This window comes from Ranitomeya imitator, chromosome 1, assembly GCF_032444005.1.
Source record: "Ranitomeya imitator isolate aRanImi1 chromosome 1, aRanImi1.pri, whole genome shotgun sequence".
Classification (NCBI taxonomy): Eukaryota; Metazoa; Chordata; class Amphibia; order Anura; family Dendrobatidae; genus Ranitomeya; species Ranitomeya imitator.
Genome location: NC_091282.1, coordinates 299,256,173 through 299,274,869, shown reverse-complemented (window position 1 = coordinate 299,274,869; position 18,697 = coordinate 299,256,173). Strand labels below are relative to the sequence as shown.

Sequence of the window (18,697 nt, the reverse complement as noted above, 5' to 3'; positions counted from 1 at the left end):
CGCTCGCAATTAGAAAATCTCAAATGCGCATGCACCGCCTCTTTCTGAACCTCAAGTTTTCTTATTGGATATTTTTCATGCTGATAACTATGCCTTCTCAGCACCATCCTACTCATTGCGAACACTGCTCTGCTTCTCGTCGTGTGAGGCCGTCTTGCTGAGTTTGCCTCTTACAGCACTCCTAGCACTGCTGCATGTTCCTTCTGTCTCAACCTGGCTATAGGGAAGCGTGTTCAGTGTCTGCAGGAATTTATTCCTGCTGTGTACTGCAGACATTAGCTTTTGTTCTATCCTCTGGCAGCAGGGGATTTATTAGGCAACTCCTCCCTCCACTCATTGCTTGAGCTTTGGTTCCAGTTTGCAAATTGCATCTAGTTCTAGTCAAGATGTTTTGTTGTTAATCTCTCCCATTACTGACCTTGCTTGTTTACCCTTTCTGCCTGACCTCTCTGTTCCTAACCTTCGCTTTGTATTCTGAACCTGTACTGCCTACTTCGACCTCGGACTGTCTGACTATATCTCTGCCTGTACCCTCTGTTCCACATATTCCTGCATTAGACAGTTCATTTTTACTCTCTGTGTGGTTTTCTGTTGACCATCTGTGTGTACATATGTACCATCCATGTGCCATCCATGTGTACGTGTGTACCATCCTTTTTCCTGTCCATGTGACACGTACCGAAATAGAATGCAGAATAGAAATTACAGATTTTTGTGTGTTATAGATCTGCAAAGATATAGATAGATAGATAGATAGATACACTCATCCAAAAATGAACGCAGCATTCCTAAAAAGGAAAATTAGAAAAATGTAATTGTCCATAGTGACGGCAACATTTTGATCCAATTGAGGACCTTTGTGACAACTTTTCAGCTCATTTTCAGCTTTTCCCAGTATCTATCCATCTATCTAATTCACTAACCTTACAGTAGCTCACACTATGCTGCTTTATGTGGTCATATAACTTATGTGCCTCAATGTAAGTCCAAATCTAAGTAATTTCAGTGTTACCTTATAGCCCCATATATCAACATAAGTCAGATATCCAATTATGAGGATGTGTAATAAATAGCATAGAATGAAATATTGCGTGCCAATAATTACTTGTATATCTTTATTCTTATAAGTTTTTTTACGTACATATTAAGTATGACCTTTTTATGCATAAAAAAAGAAAAGAACTGAAAAAAATTATTGTGTTTGAACTAATCATTTGCCTGAAACTAAATACTTATGCCACCTATTTTGGCAGGGTAGTGTTCTCTTCAGGTAGGATACACTCCCAGAGCTCTTAAGAAAAAAAAAATCCTCGGTTTATCGTGGATCGATATTCACTTTTATAATGCAAGTGTGATGAATGCCAGGACCTATCCCCCTGATACCTTGCTTCGCAAATTGGCTGACGCAGACTGACGATTCAGTAACCCTGTTTTACTCCGGGACTTGTGGCTCTGGCCAGTCCAGAAGCTATGAGGTTAAATTTTGTTAGCTTGCCTTTCTGCCTCCTGTCAGCACTGAGTGGGACTTCTTACTATTTAAACCCCTGAGAATCATCAGCTCTCACTGCCAGTCAATAAGTTCTGCTTGCCTGGTATAGCCCAACTGTTTGCCCTTGCAGTAGCTTCCTGATTAATCCTGTTCTCTGACATGGCTTGTATTTTGGCTACCTGCTTTCTTTCTGATTTTGTCTCTGACCTGACCTCTTGGTATTGGTCCCATGAGACTATCCTTGCTTACCAGGGTCCTGGTTGTTACAGTGGCATTGCTTTCCTCACGGGGAGAGGGATGTCACGCTTGGAAGCAGGAGAAGATCTCTTCTATCGGGTAAACACATACATGCAACATGTTTGCACTCCAGGCCTGAAGGGAGAGCTCTGAATCCGATTTTCCAGGGAGCTGCTCTTGATATATATTCTGGCTGGAGGGGAAGTGATTGAGTAGTCTGGAGCAGACAGTGGAGGGACCAGTCGGACCATGAGGGTCAGAAAAACTGAAGGGGCCATGTAGCCAGAGTTGCTGCAGCTCCTGGGGAAAGAGAATTAAGAAAGAAGAACAGTTTGTAGAGAGCGTGCAGGAGAGCAAAGCACAGGAGAGTGACATCTGGGGAAGACAGATGCGATTGGGCTACCCCCCTGCAGGGCGCAGCTGGAAGACCGAGGTTGTGTTGGACTCTAAGAGGCACAGCAGAAACTGGCAGGACAGCTGGATTAGATATCACCTGTCTGCCCTAACACCCAGGAGGCACAGTGGCACATAAAGCTTGGGTCGTGATAGAGACCTTATAAAAAGGCTCGAGTCATCTGTCATACGGGTTTCTGTCCCACCTTTATGGAGGACAGAGAGGAACGGTGAGGACCTTGCCAGAAGCCATAGACAGTAAGGGACTACACCAAAGCACTGGTAGGAAGGCTTTCATCTCCACCTGGTAGAGGGGACTCTGAACTTGCTTCTAAGCCGGTCGGACCCTGCCAATACCTGTGTTCTGGTGCCCTGGACTGTGGATACCTGAAGTCTCCAGTAAACCAGGTAAAGAGACTGCAAACCTGGGTCTTCGTTCTTTATTTCACCACTCACCATCTCCATCTATACACCGGGAGCCCTGGGGACATACTTCACCTGTGGGAAGTTATACCATCTCAGCTGCCTTAACATCACCCCAGTGGACCCCTTTAAGCAGCGTCGGTCCCCATTGACCGAATACCATAGGTGGCTTCATGAACACAAACTTTATTCAAAACCCCTTTAAAGACATTCCCTTTAAGATGGGCGCCCAGGGCCACGGACCTGGTCGCTGCCACCGTGACATCCCCCTGTGTTTACCGGACCCAGTACCGAGTACCCCACGTTCCTGGCGAGCGACTCGTTTTTGGCATCACGAACAGGATGGACCGACCCGAAGAATCAGGTTATGTGCGCCTAAGAGACTGTGCCTAACTGTGTGACTATTGGACTATAAATTGGCACCAAAACCGCTGCCATTATTGCACCATGTGGCATGCAGGAGGAAAAGAGCACATTGTCGTGGGTGGCACCTGGAGGAACGGCGCGAAAACCATGGCCTCCCCTCATCAGTATTACTACGTGAGAGAAATATGCCCATCAAAAAGAGAGGTCCGTCTCCTAGTCTGGTATGGCGGGGAGAAGAGAAAGAACCACCCACAAAGACGGGCATTGTGCAGAGAAACCGCAGGAAACGAGACCGAGGAGGCAGTGCCGGAAAGCAACATGGCGGAGGGAGGTGAGCCGATACCGGAGGTAAGGGGCATGACTCTGATGACCCCAGCGGCGGAAGACCCGACAGGCATTCCCGACTCACCTCCACCGCTATACACATCCGACCAGGGTTTCGAGGCCCTCAGTGGCACACCACTGCACCTTGAGGGTATCCCGGCCACTAGCTCTGCAGCAACTCCTGGGCACGATGACACCATGCTGGGCCCCTTCCCAATTCCACCAACTCCGAAGCCTGTAGGGATACGTCACCGGTGACCCTGGGACGATAGTGGGTTGAGGCAGATGACGGCCCCACTAATCCTAACTAGTGGACCCCTAACTAGCTCCCCGGAATCCATGCTGTTGGCAGAGGGACCCGTGGAGGAGGACATGATCGCCCTCCAAGGGGAGATCCCCATGATTACCTGGCGGGAGCACTGCAGGCATCGGGAGGAGAGGGAGAGACAGGAGTCCCTGGTCAGTGAAGCAGCTTTCAAGGAGAGTAAAGTTGGTAGGGAAGGCCCGGATGCGTAAAACCCCCCGGGCAGAAAGAGGATCACTGCAGCAGGGAGAGGTAGTGGATTTCAACCAGCGGAGAGGCTGGGGATTTATCAAACAAGCCGGAACGATAAACAAGATCTTTGTCAACCGGAGGGACGTGGAATCCCATCTAATGGAAGGACACCTGACAGGGACCTGAACTCTGGTGACCGAGTGACCTACACCCGCCATATAGGCGAAAAGGGATGGTACGCCCTGGACTGCAAAAGAAGTGTACCAACTTCAGTACCTGCAAGCGCAGCAGGCCAGGCCAGGCCAACTACTAAATGTGACCAATCCACCCAGACACCAGTAGTGGAACCAGCCAGCAGGCCCTGGTGTGCAGTACCAGTGGAACGCTATGACCCAGAATTTTCCTGGTCAGGGAGTAGCAACCGTTCAGAGCTAGCCTGGCATAGGAGATAAACAGTTTACAATTGCAAATTTGAATCTGACTGCTGAATGTTAAAGTTGTTCTAGCTTAAAAGTTTCATATAACCTGGCCAGATTTCTATTAATACTTCCTTTGTTTGAAAACACACTGAGGCCATGGACAGTGAATGGTCCACAAACATTCTTGTACATAGTTGGCACCTACTTAGGTGCTTCCTACTGGTTTTACAAAGAAGCTTTAAAGAAACTGTTACTATTTCTAATGTTGCTGTGAAAGTTGATTTGTTTTACAGAGACCTGAAGAAAAACCCATGTGACGTTGCAGAAGACAGGGTCTGGATGCCATGCCTTGTAGCCCGCCCAAAACCTATGTTGGGGGTTCACAAAACGGGTCCCCCATATTGTTGCTGCTGTTATGTTATTGAATGACTTGAATAATAATTGCACCATAAATTATGCTACCTCAGACTGGGACATGTTGAAATGTTTGCACTTTTAAATGAACGTTGAATCTATTGCACTTAGTTTAAATAAAGTGATAGTGTTTAATATAATTAGAGAATTTACCCTGTAAGGGAAATAGATAGTCTTTTGTATGCAAAATATGAAAAGTCTTTAGATAGTGTTGAAGTGATTACCATGAGAGTTAGTAAATGTGAGTAAAGCTGGTGTTTTTGCACTTTAATTGAAGGAAGTCTTAAAGATAGAATACCCATACGGGTAGTTGCCATTACAGTTTTATATTTTTTAAAAAGTTATTTACAATTTTTGTACAAATGTTCTTGTAACGTTAAAGCATCAGTTACCTCCCATAAAGGGAAGCGCAAGTTTACATCTATTTACCTGTTTAACCTGTTTACATGCATTTAAAAAAAATGTATATCTTTTATTTCATCTGTAACTGTTGTTTTCTTTTCCCAGTCTGGGAGTACTGGATTTAACGGGGGCAGTGTAACACCCCAGGGTCCTGGTTATTACAGTGGCATTGCTTTCCTCACGGGGAGAAGGATGTCACGCTTGGAAGCATGGGAAGATCTCTTGTATCAGGTAAACACATACATGCAACATGTTCGCACTCCATGCCAGAAGGGGGAACACGGAACCCGGTTTTCCGGGGAGCTGCTCTTGATATATATTCTGGCTGGAGGGGAAGTGATTGAGTAGTCTGGAGCAGACAGTGGAGGGACCAGTCGGACCGTGAGGGTCAGAAGACTGAAAGAACCGTGTAGCCAGAGTTGCTGCAGCTCCCGGGGAAAGAGCATTAAGAAAGAAGAACAGTTTGTAGAGAGCATGCAATAGAGGAAAGCACAGGAGAGTGACATCTGGGGAGGACAGCTGCGAAGGGGCTTCCTCCCTGCAAAGCGCAGATTCCCAGTACCCGGAAGACGGAGGTTGTGTCGGACTCTAAGAGGCACAGCAGAAACCAGCAGGACATCTGGATTAGATATCACTTGTCCGCCATAACACCAGGAGGCACAGTGGCACATATAGCCTGGTTCGTGATAGAGACCGTATAAAAAGGCTTGAGTCACCTGTCATACGGGTTTGTGTCCCACCTTTATGGAGGACAGAGAGGAACTGTGAGGACCTTGCCAGAAGCCATAGGCAGTAAGGACTACACCAAAGCGCTGGTAGGAAGGCTTTCATCTCCACCTGGTAGAGGGGACTCTGAACTTGCTTCCAAGACGGCCGGACCCTGCCTATACCTGTGATCTGGTGCCCTGGACTGTGGATACCTCTGTCCTCATTCTTTACTGCACTATTCACCATCTTCACCTATACAGCGGGAGCCCTGGGGACCTACTTCACCTGTGGGAAGTTATACCATCTAGCTGCCATAACATCACCCCAGCGAACCCCTTTAAGCAGCGTCGGTCCCCACTGACCGAATACCACAGGTGGCGTCATGAACACAAACTTTATTAAAAATCCCTTTAATCCCTTTAACATGGGTGCCCAGGGCCACCGACCGGGTCGCCACCACCGTGACATCCCCCTGTGAGTACCGGACCTGGTACCGAGTTCCCCACGGCCCTGGCGGGCGACTCACTTGCTCCACTGGGTGTCAGCTAACTCTGAGGCCTCAGCCCTGGGGTCTCTGTGTAAATTCAAATTACTGTACAGGGTTTAAATTGTGAAATCTAGGCAATCCCTAGGATCTGGTAGACAGAGTGGCTTGTGCTAAGACTGTCCATGGAAGCCGTATTAACAGCCGCCAGACTTCGACAAACAGTGCAACTTTGACAGTAAGTCTATGAACAGGAAAAGCGTGGCTCTGGAAAATGGGGAAGATGGCAATAGGTAAGTATTTTAATGCACCTACACTATATTACAGACATATTGAGAAGGAATTAAGTTAGAAATTTTTGTTGTTAGTGCTTCTTTAAGCAAATGAATAAGGATTTTTGCATTTTTAGCTTAGTAAATCTTCTCCAATGTTTCTACGATATTGCCATATTTTACAGTTAAACCACATATTCATATTAAAATACTCACACATAGCATGACAGCCATAAGCTCAAAACTTCCCATTCCTAGAACTATATAGGGAATTTTCTCTGGAGGCAAACCAGCCCTGAGAAAAACAATTCCTGCATAATAGAAAACCTGAAATACAGTAAAAAGAGAAACAAATATCAGTACAGGTCCCCAATTACAACAGCTTCAAATTACAATATTCCCCAGCTATTGTCAATTGTGGGTGATGTCAGAGCCTTAGTGGGTAGAAATATACTGACTCACACTTCAACTGGACAGCACTTTACACACTGTCACTGATGTCCACATTGGAGCTCACAATCTAAATGTCTTTTCAGTATGTTTTTGGAGTTGAGGAGGTAACCCACACAAAAGCAAGGAGAACATACAAACTCTTTGCAGATGTTGTTGGATTTGAACCCAGGACTCCAGAGCTGCAAAATTACAGTGCTAACCACTGAGTTACCGTGCTGCCTGTTTAATATTGATATTATACAATTAATTTATGTAATTACTGTATATGAATTTAGAAAAGTATTATTTTTTTACCATGGAAAACCCACTAGAAAGGGTTAATTTGAATAAAGTGTCAGATTTTTGGGAGTATAAGGTTGGGTCTCTATGCAGTTTTTGCAACCACATTATCTTTCAATGATGTATGAATATAGCATTTAGTATGTGTGAAATAAAGGAATTGTTTTTTTTAACTTGTTTTATTGCATATTGTACAACATAACAAGGTTAGTTCATACAGCAAAAGATCAAACAGCATTTCTCATTTTTGCTGTCAAAGCTAACCTTGCCCGTAACATACCATGGATCTCAGATTTTAGTCAAACGCATAAGACACCCATGCCAGGCACCAAATATCACATTCTTTAATCATGAGAGAATACTCCTCATCACCTGGAAACTAATGTGACTGAAAGGACAATCAAATCAAAGCTTCCATACCTTATGACATTTTTGAAGATAATGTCTATTTTTACATACTACCCTCTCATAGGAAACTGCAGTATTTACCCAGTGTGAAATTCACGGGGAGTCTTCTATCCATCCATCTCATGGTGATAGCCTTGGGAGCAAAAACAATGTTTCCCTGAGAACAGTGCGAGGGTAGTGAGGCCAGGTCTCCTGATCATGGATTTCTAATAAACAAACCTTAGGACAGAGTAGTACTAGGGATTGTGTGATCTCAATGAGGATAGCTATGACCTCTTTCCAAAAGTCTGCAATAGGAGAGCAATACCTAGAGTCTACTCGAATAACTAGAGTCTGATGGGCCCCAGTGCAAGATTTGAACCAACCCCCTCCCCTCCATTCTGGTGTATAAATTCAGTCATGCCCTCTCAACAAGTTCTACATTAAAAGGTTTCCTCAGGAGCTGGCCATTATAGCCCCAGCCACCTGTGGAAGCCTGTAAAGGCGAAACTTGTTCTGGTGGCTATGACTAAATTGTAGTTACTAGAGTGATATTGATGTACATCAATGAGATTAAAATTTTAGCAAATCTTTATTGACCTTTTTAAAATAAAAAAATCAATAAAAGTCACGTTTTAAGATCCTTGAATATGGGACTTATTTGCCTGCATTACACTTTTTTGTCGATTTTTGACTGTGTGGAAAGCATCAAATCTGAAGATTACCAAAGGATTTTGGGTCGCAATGTAGAGCACAGTGTCAGAAAGCCGGGTTTGTTTCCTAGGTCATGGGTCTTCCAGCAGGACAATGACCCCAAACATACCTCAAGATGCACGCAGAAATGGATCTAAACAAGAGACTTCTGAAGTGGTCAGCAATGAGTTAAGATCTAAATCCCATTGAACACCCATGGAGAGATCTTAAATTTGCTGTTTTTAGAAGGCGCCTTCAAATATGGGAGACATGGAGGAGTTTGCAAAAGAAGAGTGGTCCAATATTCCAGTTGACAATTGTGAGAACCTTGTTGATGGTTGTTGGAAGCGATTGATTGCAGGTATTAATTCTAAAGGGTGTGTAACCAAATATTAATGAGAGGTTGCCAACAATTTTGTACGGCCAATTTTTGGTGTTTTGTCTGAAACTATGTCCAGTTTGCCTTTTTTCTGTTTTTTTTTTTTGTGTTGTTCCAATACACACAAAGAAAATAAACATATAACGAAACATGTGTAATTGGAATAATTTTCTGGGAGAAATACTTTGTATTCTGGAACAAGTTCAAGAGTGTCAAATTTTCGGCCATGACAGTGTACTTCACAGCCCGTAGTTCTCCATATTAGTATAATACACAGTCAATATCCTTCATATGATGCACAGCCTATAATCCTTCATCTTATTATTATTATTTATTATTGTAGCACCATTTTTTCCATAGCTCTTTCATATAGTATAATGCACAATCAGCGGCGGACTGGCCCACCAGAGAAATCATTCTTGGGGCCCACGATGTGGCTACATAGAAATAAATACAAGGCCATCAATTGTGTGGTAAAACACTCTAATATCAGGGTATAATTTAAGGTAGTACACGTCTTGATATAACAGGGGTTGAAGTAGTCTCCCTCATAGGATATAAAGTAGCTCCCCTCAAAGAATATAATGTAGCCCTCACATAGAGTATAATGCAGCTCCCCTCCATAGAATATAATGTAGCCCCCTCATAGGGTATAATGCAGCCCCCATATAATATAATGTAGCCCGCTCAAATAGTGTAATGCAGCCCCCCATAAAATATAATGCAGCCCCCCATAAAATATATTGTAGCCCTCCATAGAATATAATGTAGCCCCCTCATAGGGTATAATGCCCAAGGGCATGGGCAGCAGTGAATATTCATTTCTTTTTGGCAGCGGGCACAGGCTTAGGGCAGCAGCCGACTCCTGCCTCCTGTCACCCGCTGCTCCACTGCCTCTGCTCCGCGGGTGCCAGATGGGCCCCCTGACTCAGGGGCCCCATAGCAGCTGCATAGTGTGCCTCTATTAGCGATATGCCTCTGGCTGGGGGCCCTTGGGCAGCGGGGCCATCGGCAGCTGCCAACCCTGTATGTCAGCAGATGTCTGTGCCTGGGCCCATCGGAGTATCTTCTAGTTTTCCGGTGGGCCAGTCCGATCCTGTGCACAACCCTTATTCCTCCATGTAGTATAATGCACCTCCATATATAATGCACTGCTCATAATCCTCCATATTAGTATAGTACACAGCTCATAGTCCTTCATATAGTATACTGCACAGCCTATAGGCCTTTATATAGTGTAATGCACAGCCTATAGTCTTCCATATAGTATAATGCACTTATACTCCTCCATATAATATAATGCACTCTCCATAGTCATCCATATAGTATAATGCACCTCCATATTAATATAATACACAGCCCATATCCTTCATATACCAGTTATATAATGCACAACTTGTAGTCATCCGTGTGGTATAATGCACAGCCTATAGTGATTCATTTAGTATAATGCATAGCGCATAGTTACTCCCATGCTGTGCATCATTCTCTTCAAAAGTCAGGAGCTGACTTCAGGGTGCAAGCACATGATGTCACTGCCAAGCGCCCCTGGTCATGTGCACGCCGATGTCAGGTGCTGCTTTTTGGCCTATGATTGGCCAGTAGCATATATTGCCCCACACAGACACTATGGGTCTATGCGCCGCAATATGCTTCAGCTCAATGTGCGTCCAAGGACGCGCATCCAGATGAAATATTTGTTGGTGCTGGCTGGCCCTTGCCTGTGCCACTGTCTTGACCTCTATGTTCTGCCAAAACTGAGAATATTGGGAATGTAACAATTTGAAAATAGCTCTTTTATGCCATAAGTTAGACTAATCTACTGTGTCAAAGGAATGGTTTTTGAATCGTGAATAATTGAACATGGAGACATCAGCCTGATCTTCTGGCTACAACCTCAGAACACGTTTATCATGAAAATATAAACAAATTACTCAACTGCATTTATGCCCGACATCTGAACACTAAATGTAATAACAAGCACAACATAAAGCTGCCAACGCATAGAGGGCTCTTTCACCAGCTCCATGAAACTCATGCTCCTAGACTTCTGGCGAATCTTCTGCTCGGCCAAAATTTCATCCATCATAATTTGATGGTCTCCAGGTCCCCAAATTCTTTGCATAGCTGAAATTTCAGAAAAAATAATTGAATTACGACTATACTAAATCTATGTAATGGAGTAAAATTACAATTATAATTGAGTAAAATACTCAATGAAATAGCAAAGTGCTACATAATGGATTACAATTTTTATAGATAACCCATTGCACTTAAAGGGGTTTTCTCACGAACAAAGTTAATTTTAATTAACATTGTAATCAATAGAGCTTTGAATAACAATAACAGTTCCATAATTTAAAAAAACTGTTCCTGTGCTGAATAATCTTATAAATGTGCCCCTGCTGTGTACTGTGTAATGGTTGTGTCTGACCGTGCAGGGGCATGGTCTGATCATACCACAGCTCCTGGACAGGAAAGGGAGGGGGGGAAGAAAGAGAGTAGACAGACATGACAGTAGGGAATCACAGCTGATTCTTTCTTTCAGGTAAAACATTGTTTAAAAACAGGCAGTTAAATGTTTTGCCAAAAATAATCAGCTAAAATGCAGACTCTAAGCTTTGATTTGAGATTATTCACATCCTACTGGAGTAAGTGTACAGGAATTACAGCTCTTTAATATGGCACTTCCTCTTTTTCAAGGGACCAAATGTAATTTACCTCAAAAGCACTTTAATGGACTGCATAGACCTTTCCCTTGTTAATCCATCATCAATTAAGCAGTTAAAAGGTCTGGAACTGATTCCAGGTGTGGCATTTGCATTTGGAAGCTGTTGCTGTGAACCCACAGCATGTGATCTCTTCATCAGACTCAGTATAACAGAAAATCTGAAGAATCACACATTTATATGCAATAGGACACAGGAATAATGCAGTATGTAAGACAGATGAAGCAGAACTATCAATTTGGAAAGGGGAGAAACCGTTGTGCCAGTAAAAAATTTCAGCAGTTTATAGATAAGGAATGTGACATTTTTATTGTCCTCTGATAGAGGTCTGGTCCAGGGATTGTGATGACCCCACAAGGTATGAAGAGCATATTCCTTAATTGATGGAAAAGGATATAAATCTATGCAACTTATTCATTCCTGATCTAAATGCACCCTCCCCAGGGTGTTGTGAGATAATGCTCTGGGTAGTCACCTACTTAAGCCTATCCTTTGTCCCTGGTCTGCATGTGGCAGAAATGTACATAACCTACAGCAAAATTACACAAGATAAGGATCCCATATGTATGATATAATTTGCATCCGGTGAAAAAACCTAACCTTAGTTCATTGTTCGTCCTATACATTTTAAATAAAACTGTACTGTTGCATACATGACCATTGCTCCATTCAACCTCCATTTTCATAATCATTGAGGGGGCCTGGTGGTGGGACCCACATTGATCAATTACTTGACGTCTAATGTTAATAAATCTGGTCAATTTTTGCTGTAAATTCTATTTTACAAAGGCAACCAAAATTTTAGTAATTTACATTTTAGACAGCGATCCCGGTCTTTTTTCACTAATAGTAGATACGGAGGTGTCTCTGGGTAAAAGTTCATTACAATCAGTTGTAGCAATTCTGTAACACCACACAGTGACAGCATCAAGGGCCACAGTGTCTCTGTCCCCAGAACTTCACTGAAAAAGAAGAGTAAGACAAATTTCCCCCAAAAAATTAGTACATTTACAGAAAGTTCATGTTAAATTGCTTTTAATTAATTTTATGGGTTTTTTTATGTTTCTCCATGGAAGAAATGTATAGAGCAAGGCAAGCAAAGGATTTAGGAAATCATAATACTGGTATGGGGATAGAAAAACAGTAGAAGACAGAATTGAAAGGTGACAAATGCTGTAATTTCAATGTTAGATGCAGTGTTGAGTAGAATTTATATTTTTGATATATTGAAATATTATTATTATTATTTATTTACATAGCACCATTAATTCCATGGTGCTGGACATGAGAAAGGAGCTACATACAGAGTTATAGATATCGTTTACAGTAAACAAATTTACAATGACAGCCTGGTACAGAGGGGAGAGGACCCTGTCCTTGCGGACTTACATTCTATGGGATAATGGGGAAGAGACAGAAGGACGGGGGTGCAGTAGCTCTGGTGGTGGTGAGGTGGCAGAATGGTTATTGCAGGCTGTAGGCTTTCCTGACGAGATGGGTTTTCAGGTTCTGTCTGAAGGATCCGAGGGTGGTGGATAATCAGACGTGTAGAGGCATGGAATTCCAGAGGATGGGGGATATTCGGGAGAAATCTTGGAGGCAATTGTGTGAGGAATGTATAAGTGTGGAGGAGAGCAGGAGGTCTTGGGAGGATCAGAGATTACGTGAGGGAAGATATTGGGAGATTAGTTCAGAGATATAGTGAGGGGACAGGTTGTGGATGGCTTTGTAGATCAGTGTTAGCAGTTTGAACTGGATTCGTTTGGGAATTGGGAGCCAGTGGAGGGCTTTGCAGAGGGGAGAAGCAGGGGAGTAACGAGGAGAGAGGTGGATTAGCCGGGCAGCAGAGTTGAGGACAGACTGGAGTGGTGCAAGAGAGTTAGCGGTGAGGCCACAGAGGAGGGTGTTGCAGTAATCGAGGCGGGAGATGATGAGGGCATGCACAAGAGTTTTGGTAGATTGTGGGTGGAGGAAGTGACGGAAATAAAAAGTTTACTTTAGGTATACGTGTATTCCAGTTGAATTGTTAGATTTACATGAGTTAAAGATTGAAGCTAATGTGGTAGGACAATTCCTATCCTCCATCTTCAATTATTTAGCCTCACTACATATGAGCATAGAGGGTCCTAAAGCAAACAATAAAAATGATGCCAACTGCTGGTCCTTATTCCCAGCTTAAAACAAGAGAAGGCGGGGAGCTTCGCCCTTCCCAGTAAAAATGATGACCCTATTGTACAGTGTTCAGAAAGAGGCCAATTGTAATATCAGATATTGGTCAGATAAACTGAAGTCATTAGCCTATAACAAATTAAGTTTTCTATTGTATTTTATTCTGAATCTTACCTAAGTCCAACAATTTGACCAACGAGCTTTCCTGTAGTTACAAAGATTGGAGCTGAAGTGTTAGTAAACCCTCGAAGTTTATTGGGAGAGATCTCTCCAAGATACTGAACATATATGTTAAGTGCCAAACCTGTAAAAAAAAAATGAATGTGAATCTGTTGGATAACAGCACAGTGGTTTATGGTTTAATGCATCGTTTTTGTAACTATGATAAGTAATAACTATGCCAAGAGAGCATATACACTGTGTACTGACAAATAAAAGCTTCAAAGACAAACTAAGAAAAACCAAGATAGAAAGACAGAAGTTTTTTTTTTTATACTGTAACAGCTGTCAGAATAGGCAAGTGTCAGTATTATGAGTTTAGTTATTTAATTACTAGAGAATGGTCTTTGATCTGGGAATTTATTTGAATTGTCAGATTACAAATTGGGAAAGATTTTTTTACTTATGCCTCATGGGGGTTTACACCTTTATCTGGATCAACTTTGCAAGAGAATATTTAAGCCTAATATTAACCTTAATAACTTTCTTATTACAGATTTTAGGTAAAGAAAATCATATACAATTAACTTTCTTAAATAAGTCTGAACTAAGCAGATAAAATGATGCATTATAACTTTCATGATGACCTATGTTTTGGTAAGTAATCTAAAGGGGCGGTGGCTCAGTGGTTAGCTCAGTTGTTTTGCAGAACTGGGGTTCAGATCTCACCAAGGAGGACATCTGCAAGGAGTTTATGTGAAGAATATGGGGATATAATTTCATGTCAACCATTTGCATCCTTGGCAGACAGAACACCTAGACTGTCTTCAGTGTGCAGCTAGCTCAACAGGGGGACCAAGCCTCAAAGGCTGTGCATGACAGATCTCACACCTTGACCAGTTCAAATCAGGACAAAAGCCTGCCATATAGAGCCCTTCTGAAGCTGCATACACCTTCTAGAACATTCCAGAAACATAATTCCATAATGTTTTATGGACATACTATACGTCCTACTCGTACATCGTGTATATTTCTGAGATCCCCACAACATGTCAAATGCCCACCTGGATCTCGACTCATTCTAGCACCCAGTCATATGGAGATACATAGAACAGCTAGCAGAAACCAGACAGCAAAGCTGTGTTTGGTCTTAATATGTAGCAGGTGCCCAGTTGGATCTGATGGCGCCAAAACCACATTCCTAAGACTATCTATTAAGGAATTATGACCCATCTTAGGTTTTGGAGTTTTTAGCTGCAGAGACAAGGGGAGGGGATTTAGGTTCATCCCAGAGGCCAGGAGAGGAGTGACCCAAAGGGGATAAAGGCTAGTGTAAAGCCATGTGGTCCTTCTCTCTGGTATGCTTGCTGGTCACTTTGAAAGTGGGGGCCACAAGGAGTAATGTGCTGAGAAGGGACCAAGGAAACAGCTGGCAGTCCATGTCCCCACGGCCCAGCATACACATGGCTGAACATCAACCTGGTAATTTACATATTTTCTCCTTATATCTTGTCCTACCAATATCTGTGTTTACATATTTGGCCATTGTATATGTGTAACCATCGTGTATATAGTGTATTGTCTAGTGTGCCCTTAAGGCGATTAAATATATATTTTATCCATGGACTGCTCTTTTATCTCGATCCACGAATCAACACGTCTGTTTCTTAATTTAACTTTCCATGCAACTGGTGGTGCTTTCCGCCCCAATATAATCCCGTTAATAGATCAAGCTTATATCTAATGAGGAACTGGTGGCAGTCCTACCGGGCTGGCAGTGCTCTGTTTCACTGGTACTAGTGTAAGGGGCCTCTTAGCCTGTCAGGGTTGTGAATGAGTGTGGTGCCATGTCAGTGACTGCGTGGGCCAAATCCTCTCACTTCCCGTGCCTCCCTGGACACGTGTGGACAGGGAACGTCTGTTTAAAATTGTACCAAGCTGACTTTACATGTTCCGAGGGGGTGTGGAACATCACAGTGGTGAAAGTGGGGAAACTGCATTGCGTGCTCCTTCTGATGTAATAGTGACATCAAGCAGGGTGGCGAGATGCAGATCCTTCACATGAGGTGATCTCTCGGGAGTCATTCTTCACAGTTTGTATGTTTTCCCCCATGTTTGCATAAGTTGCTTCTGGGTACTCCAGTTTCCTCCTGCACTCCAAAGATATACTGGCAGGGAATTTAGATTAATGGGGACAGTGATAATGATATTTGTATAACACTGTGAAATTATTGGCATTATATAAATTAGTAAAATACCTAATGTAAAACCATAGAGAAAACGTCCAACAAAAATAATTTCATAGGATCCACTAATCTTGCAGAGCCCAAAGCACAGAGAAGCTGTTATTCCCAACAAGTCGCTAAATATGTGACACCGTCTCCTGTAAGGAAATATAAAGGAGATCTTATAAGCTATCACACTTGGCTTTCGTTACTGTTTCATATGGCTCAGTCAGTAATGCATCAGCAGCATACATTTAGAAATCTACTGTATGTACCGTATTTTTCAGACTATAAGACGCACCAGACCATAAGATGCACCTAGGCTTTAGAGGAGGAAATTAGGAAGAAAAAACTGAAGCGAAAAATGTGGTCAATTCTGTACTTAATAACACCTATCCTGGTAAATATGGACCTCTCATCCCCATCCTGATACACATGGCCCCTTATCGTATGCGTGGCTCCTTATCCCTATCCTGGTATGCATGACCCCCTTATCCCTATCCTGATATGCATGGCCCTCATCCCAGTCCTGGTATGCATGGCCCCATCTCATTCCTGGTATGATTGGCCCCATTCAGTTCCTGGTATGATTGGTCCCATTCCTTATTCTGGTATGATTGGCCCCATCCCAGTCCTGGTATGCATTACCCCATCCTTATCCTGGTATGATTGGCTCTATCCCAGTCCTGGCATGCATGGCTGCATCCCGTTCCTGTCATGAGTGGTCCCATCCTTATTCTGGCATGATTGGCCCCATCCCGTTGCTGGTATAATTGGTCCCATCCTTATTCTGGTATGATTGGCCCCATCCCGTTCCTGTCATGATTGGTCCCATCCTAATTCTGTTATGATTAGCCCCATCCCGTTGCTGGTATGATTGGTCCCATCCTTATTCTGGTATGACTAGCCCCATCCCGTTCCTGGAATGTTTGGTCTAATCCTTATTCTGGTATGATTGGCCCCATCCCGGTCCTGGTATGCATGGCCCCATCAGAAAAGATTTAAAAAAAAAAAACATTACACTTACCTTCCTCCGCTCCGTGCAGCGCATAGCAGGGACGTCATGTGCTGCTCACAGGCAGAGCACAGCTGCTGGAATACTCACCAGGACTGTTCATCGGAGATCATGGTGAGTATTCATTCCTCTTCAGTATCGCGCAGTGTCAGCCACCAGCTTCCTGCTGCCGCGGCGGTCATGTGTGCAGATACTTAAGAGAAATGAAGCAGCAGGAGCAGCAGGAAGCAGGCGGCTGACACTGTGCGCTACTGAAAAGGAATGAATACTCACCACTCTCTGCAATGACCAGTCCCGGTGAGTATTCATGCAGCTGCCCTTTGGCTTGCAAGCCACACATGATGTCCCTGCCATTCTCTGCTTGCAAGCATAAAGCAGTTGCTGGCACCGGAGAAGGATGCTGCGAGGGAGTGCCGTGTAGGTAAGTGTAATGGTTTGTTTTTTTCAAATCTTTTCTGATGGGGCCATGCATACCAGGAATGGGATGGGGCCAATCATACCAGAATAAGAATGGGACCAATCATACCAGCAACAGGATGGGTTCAATCATACCAGGATGCCAGAAAGAAATTAATATTCATTGCCCTCCACACCCATGGGCGTGGAATGCAGTGCATATTCATTTCTCTTTAGCAGCGGGCACAGGAGCGCCGAAACCGCTCCTCCACCTCCCCACAACAGCCAGAGGCGGTACATCCAGACTTTAAGACGTACCCCTCATTTTCCTCCACATTTTGGGAGGAAAAAATGGCTTCTTATAGTCCGAAATATACAATATTTTTTCCTTATTAATATAGTGTCCTAATTGTTTTAGAAAAACAGAGGTCGATCATCATAAAGATATATTAATAAATAAATCAGCAAGGACATTTTGGACCAAAAATACATCATGGTTAAAGATGGAGATTCTTTTTAAGGATATTTATAAATTATGAGAATGCAGCAGAGATGTTTTTATAAGGTATAGACAAATCCACTAGCAGATTTTGAACATGGGATAAATTGTGTAAAGCACTTACTTCCCAAACCTTCTGCTCATGTACCCAGACACCAGTGATCCAAGTAGTCCACCAACGCTATAAACGGAAATTGCTACAGACCACAGCAGGGTGACTGTTTCCACAGGGATGGCTGATTCATACCTTCGTATCCAGGTTTCGTTCATAAAACCCTTGACAAACTGCGGAGGACATGAATTGAGGTGTTGTGGCAATGCGCTGGCCAGAGAAAAGAGAAGATTATCTAATGACCGTTTGAGAGCACCAGCACGTTACAAAATTGATTCCGCTGCCCATGTCCAGCGGGTTTAGTTACGGGTTTGATAAATGTGACAGAGAAAATCACATTTGTGGCAGACAATAGACTTTTTGGAATTTAAGTGTGGGGTGATAACATGTCTGCTGTTTCTTTTGAGTTTCGCACAAATGAATAAACAGTTATTTTATTGTATGGCAGTAAATTTCTTATTCATCCTATATATTACTGAAAAGGATGTAGTTACCAAATATTGACATAAATATTAATTATTATAATACATTTAGAATTAGTTAAAATTCACCAGTAGCTGCTATCATATATTCCAATTGCAGCGCAATGAATGACATGAATCCACCCAAGGTTGCAGTCAGACGGCCATATAAATTGGACAGAGATTGGAATATTATGCTCGGACTGGCTGGCGGCTATCTCAACCTGAGCGTGACAGCTTCATGTATTTTTATGCAGCTATCATGCTCAGGTCAGCTGCCAGCCAGTACAAGTACTGCGTTCTACACTTCGCCT

The 18,697-nt window shown here is 43.1% G+C and overlaps 1 protein-coding gene across 1 annotated transcript in view; it reads right to left on the bottom strand.

Moving 5' to 3' along the window:
- LOC138657738 (solute carrier family 2, facilitated glucose transporter member 9-like) overlaps positions 1 to 18,697 on the bottom strand; it is a 54,759-nt gene that overhangs the window by 12,095 nt on the left and 23,967 nt on the right. Inside the window, exons 3-8 of the mRNA XM_069745416.1 lie at positions 17,935 to 18,095; positions 15,934 to 16,058; positions 13,691 to 13,820; positions 12,161 to 12,309; positions 10,558 to 10,745; positions 6,644 to 6,754 (exon numbers count right to left, since the gene is read on the bottom strand). Coding sequence (XP_069601517.1) covers positions 6,644 to 6,754; positions 10,558 to 10,745; positions 12,161 to 12,309; positions 13,691 to 13,820; positions 15,934 to 16,058; positions 17,935 to 18,095 — 864 coding nt within the window. The remainder of the gene's footprint in view (positions 1 to 6,643; positions 6,755 to 10,557; positions 10,746 to 12,160; positions 12,310 to 13,690; positions 13,821 to 15,933; positions 16,059 to 17,934; positions 18,096 to 18,697) is intronic.